The sequence below is a fragment of the Cavia porcellus genome, unplaced genomic scaffold, assembly GCF_034190915.1.
Source record: "Cavia porcellus strain 051 isolate PalLab524CR breed Dunkin Hartley unplaced genomic scaffold, mCavPor4.1 scaffold_28, whole genome shotgun sequence".
Classification (NCBI taxonomy): Eukaryota; Metazoa; Chordata; class Mammalia; order Rodentia; family Caviidae; genus Cavia; species Cavia porcellus.
Genome location: NW_026947511.1, coordinates 31408359 through 31416984, shown reverse-complemented (window position 1 = coordinate 31416984; position 8626 = coordinate 31408359). Strand labels below are relative to the sequence as shown.

Below are 8626 nucleotides of genomic sequence, written 5' to 3'. Positions count from 1 at the left end.
TGGAAAAAGAAAGATGGATTGAAACTAACAGAGAACTTGTCACTTGTGTCTGTATCCAGGCAGCAGAAAAAGAATTCTAAACATTCACATGTTCTTAGGCCTGCCAGATTCCAAGAGGAAATAAAAAGGAGGTAGATACTTGGAAAATTAAGGTAGGGTTAGATTTGAGGATATGCAATTGCTTCCATTTTGCCAGCAGAGGGCAGATTTGTGCCAATAACCAGATGTTCCCAAGTTAACAGTATCAGAATTCCAAAGGAAGGGACTGCGGGCTAAAATAGCCTGTCATCACTTACTCAGTAATTACTGGGTAGTAGAAAATCATGCTTTGAGCTTTTTGTTTCTGTTTTGTTTGGAACTGTGGTGGTGGTGGATTTTCAACCTCTTGCCAGAGCCTGAAAAGTCCAAGATGGAAGAAGAGTATGGCCAGGAAGAGTGGGGAGCTCACGTGTATTCGTTAAGTTTTAGGAGCCACTTTGGAGGCAGCTGCAGCAAGGTGGTGAAGGCTGAAACGGAGGTACAGCAGAAGCTGGTTCCACAACTTGCACCTAAGGTGCAGGAGGAAGCATGATGTTTCTGTAGCTACTGAGCAAGTAAGAAGCTTCCTTCAAGGGGGCTCTCAAGCTTGTGCTCTTTGGGAGGGGGCTCCTTTTCATTTTTTTCATCAGATTCATTTATCTTATAAGTCCTTATAAAGTTTTTTTGTTTTTTGATAGTGTCTTATTATGTAGTTTAGGCTCGCCTTCAACTTGGTAGGTAGCCCAGCCTGGCCTCGAGCTTGCAGTGATCCTCCTGCCTCAGCCTCCTTAGTGTTTGGATTACAGAAGTGTGCCACAATGGCTGGCTTCCAGAATCTTCTTTAGAACAACATAAATGGGATAATGCAGATTCTGTGGGGTGTGTGCTCCTGCTGAAGGGGAATTCCAACTAGAAACCCTGGAAAACAAGGCCCTCGTGGGTCAGAAGCCAAAGTGAGCTTCTGAGGGAGATGGCAACATCTATCCTATGAAGCAGGCTTCACTGAGCACACAGGCAACAAAGGGGACTAAAAGACAGATGTAAACATTTACTGTTATTCTTAGAACTGCCACAGTTGACCAGGAAAGAAAAGGGCGGTCGAGTAATTGGTCAAGTCTTCCCCGACAGCATCTCTCATTTCATTAGGTTCAGTTACTTTGTGCTTTGTTCTGCCAAGATCTGTCCTTCCGAGAGTCCAATGCATAAGGAACTTTAAAAGAGCAGCTTCATAGTGAAGACTTCTGTCCTGTCCTCAAACGGAAAGCTTTAATCCCTCCCACCCCCAAATACACCCATCAGTCCTCCCAGCTCCTGCCTGGATTGGCTATGAGTGGTCCTCAGGTCATGTTCTCTGGCTTCTCTCTCCCACTCTGAATTCCTACACCACTTGCTGCCTGTTTTCTTTCTCCCTGGGTCTTCAATTTCTCTTTGAATGGATCTCAGATTGTAGGTGCACAGGGAAGGGGATCCCTGGGACAGACTGATCCCTGGCTCAGATAGCTCAGGAGAATCCTAAAGGTCTTTCTCCCCTTTCTGAGCCTCTGGGCGAGGAGGGCGGGGTCTTGGTTCCAGGGTCTCAGTACCCCCTTTGCCATTTGAGCTGTTTGTGCTCATCATCTCTATTAATAACCACACTCCCTCCCCCACTGCCAGTGCTGCCCCCACGCCTGCCCAGCTCAGGTTCTCCGGTCACAGCAGCTAAGTCCTCCAAAGCTGCTGGACCCCAGGGAGAGCTGACCACCGACTGAGCAGCCGGTAAGTGTGCAGCACAATGGCTCAAGGGGCCAGAGTCCATGCTGGTGACTGTGTCTGCAACTATAATTCTTGATCCTGGGGGAGTAGACCCCCCTCCTAACCTATACTCAGCTCTCTGCTGTCCAGTTTGGGGAGTCACAGATTGGAAGGAGAGGCTCAGGGAGTTGAGGGAATGGAGATGTTGGGAGAGGCACCTGACAGATGGGAAGGGGGCTCTGAGACCAGAGTAGCATTGCAGATGCGTTTGTGAGACAGGACTCAGCAAAGACAACTGTCTATGTGCCAACTTCTGTTAAGGAGGGGCTGGAATCTGTATCTTTCCTCCTGCTTGTCCCCCATCCACAGTCAGATCTTATTACTATATTCCCACCCTCATTTAATCCCTTATAGCTATGATATTGCTGAACTGACCTGAGTTGGGGTTCGAATACCTCCTGGATCCCCTCTTTACTCCAGCTCTGGGATCTGGGTTGGAAGCGACTGAAGGAGCAGGGAGCAAGGCTGTGACCTCCCAGGCCACCTTCCAGATGGACTAATGGAGGAGCAACAACCTCTCATTCCTATAGAGAATGTTTTTGGCAGAGTTTCTCAACCCTGGAAGAACATTTCTCTACCTTCATGGGCCGTGAGGGCAGATTGTGGTGGGACCAGAGCCTCATAGCCCCAGTCTAATATCCTAGTACACATAAAAACTTCAAATCCTGCAAACCCATGAAATCAGGATGCATTGTCCGGCTTGCAACATTGTTTTTACCCCTAACTGTGGTCCTAATCCCTGCACAGGATCTGTGTAAAGCTGCCCTCAGAGGTTGGTAGAAGGTAGGAACAGGGGGTACAGCTATTTTTCTTGCTTTGTGTCTCAACAAAACAGAAGCCCTAAAGCAGTAGGCTTTTCACCTTCTGGGAGAATACATATTTCTTTGAAAATCTGATATTGTATCTTCTGAAGCCCTTTACCCCATGTGAAGAAGTACTGTCCTATTGCAGGTGGGTGTGGAATCCCAGGAAAGAGGATCACTGTATAAATTTGCGGCCATTCGATCCCCGGTACCATAAATAAATAAATAAATAAATTTGAGGCCAGACTGGGCTATATCTCGAGTCCAAGGCCAGCCTGACGTAGCCAGTCCTTATTTCAAAACTAAACAAAAAACTGGGCATGATAGTGCATGACTGTACCTCCAGCACTTGAGAAGCTGAGGCAGTAGGACAGCCTGAGTTCAAAGCCAGACTAGGGTAGATAGTAAATTCAAGCCTAGCCTGGAATACATAACAAGATCCTGTCTCAATAATAATGATGATGGGGCTGGGGATTTAGCTCAGTGGCATAAGTGCCTGCCTTGCAAGCAGGCAGTTGTGAGTTTGATCCCCGGTACCGATAAAAAGGAAAAAGACAAAATAATAATAATAATAACGATGATAATTATAATAAGTAAAACTGCCCTAATGCATATACTCTATCCAGTCTCTGTCCATCCTCAACTCCCCTTTACCCCATCTAGGCTGAACCATCTCCACAATGCCGCTCTCAGGAACCCCGGCCCCCAATAAGAAGAGGAAATCCAGCAAGCTCATCATGGAACTTACTGGAGGTACAGCATGTGTATAACTACCTAACGTGAGACTGTACACTGAGAACATCCCTGACCCAGGAGTCTCAAGTATATATATAAGGTTGTATATGTTTAACGGTAAACAAGACGAATTCCAATGGCAGGGGCTCAGGGGCTGAGAGTGAGGAGGAGAGGAAAGACGAGCAGGAAGAAACGCAAAGAGAATTTGACATTGTCTCATCCTTCTATCCTTTTCACCTTGTAATCTGAGACAAGATCTACCACATTACCCAGCACAGGTCCAGGCCCACAGGACACAGTCAGTGAGGTATGTTTGAGGAACACGGTACGGACTAAGGTCTCGGAATATGTTTAATTTCCTTATTGCTTTCCCCGTGCCCGTACCTTAGAAACTTGGATAAGCGCTTAAAATGGAAAATTTCACATGTATGTTTTCAGGGGCAGATGAAAGGACACACGGGTAGAAAACTTTCCCGCTACCTATAGGGTTTTTTGGAGCCAGAGATCATGGAGAAGAAAAGGAAATAGAGTTAAAACAGGAGTCTATTTAGAGGCAACCAGCCCCACACAGAACTGGCCTATTGACTTCCTCCATGCCACTGTTTCTCCAACAGTTTCCCCATCTGTGATGTTCCTTTGTACCCTTTGCTCTTGGCCCTTTGATGTTTGCATCTCTTTATAGCATCACCACTCTCTCTGCCCTGCACATCATTTCCCATACCTTCTCTCCAACCCCAAATGTGAGAAACTAAAACCTTTCACAAATAAGGCAGACCTTGGTCAGACATCACGGACACCATTCAGGCTCCCCTGTATGATCTCTAAAGGACACACAGTTGTGGGCAGGGTCTGCATTCTGAACCCAGAAATTCTGAGCCTCCTGTCCTCTTTCTCTTCCTCCGTGCCTCCCTGGAAGGTGGACAGGACAGCTCGGGCCTGAACCTGGGGAAGAAGATCAGTGTCCCAAGGGATGTGATGTTGGAGGAGCTGTCACTGCTCACCAACCGGGGCTCCAAGATGTTCAAATTGCGGCAGATGCGGGTGGAGAAGTTTATCTATGAGAACCACCCTGATGTTTTTTCTGACAGCTCCATGGTGAGTTTGGAACTGAATCTCTCCCTCAAAGCCTAGTGTCTTTTCTGGTAGCTTTTTAGTGGGCCTTCAACCTCCAGAATACTATCAACATCCTCTCTCTGAAGATTTATAAACTCACTAAACCTCCAAGTTTATTGAGGCCCCCACGAGCTCTGGGGTGAGATACAGCCCATCTCTGAAACTCAGTCTCTAGTTTAGAATCAGTGAACGGGTGGAGTGTATCAACTGTTCACTGGGAGAGAATTCCATTCCATTATGGGTCAATGTTAAAATAGGGCTTCCAGATAAAACACGAAACTCCCAATCCTGAATTTTTAAGTTAAGACACATGATGAATCTATTTTTTTTAGTGAAGTATATCTCTTGCAATATTTGGGATAGAAAAATAAAATAAGAAGAAAAATAAAAGGTACAGGATATGGGGGTTACGGGTGTAGTTCAGTATTAAGGCTCATGTTTAGTGTTTATGAGGCCCTAGGTTCAATTGTCAGCACCAAAAACACAAAAAAACAAAAACAGAACAGAACAAAAAAATCCAACCAACCAAATAAACAAACAAAAAAACTAAACAGGATGCCCGGCTAAATTTGACCTTCAAATTTATACAATGAATACTTTTTTCTGTAAGTATGTTTCCTGAGACATTTGGAACATCAAAGCAAAAATACATGATGCCCACTTCAAATTGAATTTCATACGCACAATGAATAATTTCTTAGTATAATCATGCTCTTATATAATTATTTAGGGCATACTTATATAAAAATGTATTTGTTATGCATCTGAACTTCATATTTAAGTGAAATCCTATAATTTTATTTGGTATATCTGGCAATCCTAAATTGGATATAATGGCACATGTGTATAATCCCAGAATCTCAAGAGGCTGAGGCAGGAGGATGGCAAATTCAAGGTCAGCCTGGGCAATTTAGCAAGATCCAGGTCTCAAAATAAAAAAGGGGTGGGAATGTAGCTCAGTGATAGAGTGTTTGTGTAACATGTGCAAGATCCCAATCCCAAATACCACAAAAACAAAAGAAAAAACAAAACAAAACAAAACCTGGCAACTCTAGAGTTGTTTTTATAGCTGTATCCTTCTTGGGTCATTCTTATTTAAGGGGTCAGTCTCTTCCCTAAGGATCCCAGATATAGCAACTGAAATTATCCTTCTTCAGGACGCACAATTTCTAGTTAGCCTTCTCTCCTAAGAAGAGGGGACTGGAGAGGGGCCAGGCACAGGATGTTACAGCTGAGGAGGAGGAGGAGGACGCCTTCTTCATTTCCTTTCTGCCTCCCCCACCTTTTCTGGGTGGCTGGGGAACAGTGGAGATGCCCGTGGAGATGGGGCCAGGGCAGGAGTGTCTGCTATTGGCCCTTAAGTAGAAGCAGAGTTAAAGTGCTAAACTGGTCATATCTAACTTTAGGAGGCTGAAAGCCCTTCTCTCTGCTGGGTCTGGTTACACTGGTTGGAGCATGGAGGTATACATGGAAAGGTGGCCAGAAGAGCCTCTTCAAGGAGTTGGGGTGGGGTTATTTTTAGGCTTTGGGAAGGAATCCAGTGCTGCCCCTCCCCCTGGCTACAATTTCACTCTCCGGAAGTCCAACAGACATCTAGTGGAGAGAAAAGAGACTTCTGGACAAGACAAGGAAGAGTAGTTCTTCAAATTAAGGCTGAGTTCTTAGCAATTTGGTCCTCCCAAATTTTAATCATGGACAAGTTTTGGTCTTTTTTGCCCTAGTAAGGATGGGAAAGAGGAGTGTAAAACATCTTACCCAACCCAAGATGTAACTAGGGAAACTGAGCCATCAGAGGTTCTGCCTCGTAAAGAGAGTTCCAGTTCTCCCAGGTGGACTGTCCTTGTAATGGTGTGGGTGATCTCAGAGGATTCAGGGTGTTGAGGTTGGCCACTCTCTGACTGCCTCTTCTTTAGTTGTGTACACCTCTCTCTGGGTTTTCCATACTGATTGCTAACTTTCTCCTTAATTTGTCATTTCTTTACAGGATCACTTCCAAAAGTTCCTTCCCACAGTGGGGGGACAGCTGGGCACAGCTGGTCAGGGATTCTCCTACAGCAAGGGCAGCGGTGGTGGAGGCCAGGCAGGGGGCAGCGGCTCTGCCGGACAGTATGGCTCTGCCCATCATCATCATCAGGGCTCTGGGTCTGGCACTGGGGGTGCAGGTGGTCCTGGGGGCCAGGCTGGCAGAGGAGGAGCTGCTGGCACAGCAGGAGTTGGCGAGGCAGGATCAGGCAAGTACTCTCTTCCAAAAATAATGTGTCCAGTCCCTAGGACAAAGATGTCTTTAGGAATATTACCTAGGTTGAGTGTGGGGAGCAGAAGTGAGCTATCCTGAATCTAGGAGGTATCCGGGATAGAGAGATGCGTCTGTTCCTCTCACAAACCTTATCTGCAAGCCTTTTGGCTTTTCAGATTCAATACCAGCTGTCATTACATGGAAAATTTATGTAATTACCAGGACATTATACTTTTGGGGTCTGGCTTTTTAGCAATTTCCCTAGTACAAGGATGTGGGATTAATTTTCATTGGCTACTAATGAACTGCTGTTGTTTGACTTACTTTTTTCTCCTGTGACTACCAGGGGATCAGGCAGGTGGAGAAGGAAAACATGTTACTGTGTTCAAGACCTATATTTCCCCATGGGAGCGAGCCATGGGAGTTGACTCCCAACAAAAAGTGGAACTTGGCATTGACCTGTTGGCCTATGGGGCCAAAGCAGAACTCCCCAAATATAAGTCCTTTAACAGGTAGGGCAGTGGGAACATATCCAAATGCATTCTGGTGTGTGGCATGCGACTGTAGATCAAATGTTTCAGAAGAGGACTAAGAGAGACGGCAGGAATATAGAGGGCTTAATGGAAAATATTTGCTCATTTAACTCCAGCTCATCATAGCAATGTGTTGAAGGAAAAATTTGCTGGAAGATAAGCTTTGAGCACTGGTTCCAGCCATTTGTTAGCCATTAGGCATGGGAAAGGCATCCTACCTCTGAGTTTTGGTCGCTTTGAATACAAAGGAGGAATTAATGATTATGTGTTTGGAGACCTCTTAGAGCTCCCTTCCATTGAAGGTGAAGATGTCATTATCTTCCTGTAGTATCATTCCATTTCTTTATACCCTACTGTAATAAGGCTGTAAATAGCTATTTTTTGGAATTAGGCTTCTGAGGGGCTGGGGATTTAGCTCAGTGGCATAAGCGCCTGCCTTGCAAATGTGTGGTCATGAATTCGATCTCCGGTACCGATAAAAAAGATTTAAAAAAAAAAAAAGGAATTAGGCTTCTGTTGACCTTGGTGATCTATGTAAGAGCAGAGTTGGCAAGGCCTAGAGAAGTGTTTTTGTATTCTGTTGTTAATTCCTCCAGAAGGAGTTGGGTAGGGGGGTCTCTGTATTGCAATTGATGATGACCTCAGACCCTTGGGTCTACAGTGTTTGGGTTACAAGTCTCCAAGAGGTTCTCTATTTAATGCCCACTAGACTCCTTCTTTAAATTACTAACTTTGGGGGAACAAGCAAGCCAAGAAGAGGATAGAAGGTACCAAGTGAGAAAAAGAATAAGGCGTGTAGAAACAATCTTACTTTATGAACCTTTCCTTACTCCAACTAGGGTAACATCTCCACAAGGTTCTATTGCTTTTGTTCTGATTATTAATTTGAATAATCTGTCTCCTTAGGACGGCAATGCCTTATGGTGGATATGAGAAGGCCTCCAAACGCATGACCTTCCAGATGCCCAAGATTGACCTGGGGCCTCTGCTTAGTGAACCCCTGGTCCTCTACAACCAGAACCTCTCCAATAGGCCTTCTTTCAATCGAACCCCTATTCCATGGCTGAGCTCTGGGGAGCCGGTAGACTACAATGTGGATATCAGCATCCCCTTGGATGGAGAAACAGAGGAACTCTGAAATGTTTCCTCTTCTAATTTGCATCATGTTTCTCTCTCTGGATCCAGTGTGGAGAGGGAGTGCTGAGCAGGATGCCCCCTGATAATCCTGTATCTTTGTGGGAATAGAATGAAAAAGGAGGGAGAGATCTGCCTTTGTATCCTTTACTCCAGGCCCACTCCAAGCATCCTTCCTCACCAACTCAGAACTCCCCTTCTACTTGTTCCATACGAAGTTTGTTCTGCTACCAGTAACAGTCAATAAACTTCAAGGAAATTAA

At 45.2% G+C, this 8626-nt stretch overlaps 1 protein-coding gene across 1 annotated transcript; it reads left to right on the top strand.

Annotated features, from left to right (window-relative positions):
- Positions 1-1671: 1671 nt before the first annotated feature.
- On the top strand, positions 1672-8626 carry Myoz1 (myozenin 1). The gene is made up of 6 exons (XM_003473793.3): positions 1672-1773; positions 3276-3365; positions 4264-4442; positions 6445-6691; positions 7043-7208; positions 8136-8626. Exons 2-6 carry the CDS (start codon positions 3293-3295, stop codon positions 8365-8367), a joined length of 897 nt encoding a protein of 298 aa, XP_003473841.1. The 5' UTR covers positions 1672-1773; positions 3276-3292; the 3' UTR covers positions 8368-8626.

Bases quoted from the DNA above. Each gene is read 5' to 3' on its own strand.
- Myoz1 (XM_003473793.3), top strand. From the start codon at position 3,293: ATGCCGCTCTCAGGAACCCCGGCCCCCAATAAGAAGAGGAAATCCAGC. The intron at 6,692-7,042 runs GCAAGTACTCTC...TGTGACTACCAG, and splicing joins AGTTGGCGAGGCAGGATCAG to GGGATCAGGCAGGTGGAGAA. The intron at 7,209-8,135 runs GTAGGGCAGTGG...CTGTCTCCTTAG, and splicing joins AAATATAAGTCCTTTAACAG to GACGGCAATGCCTTATGGTG.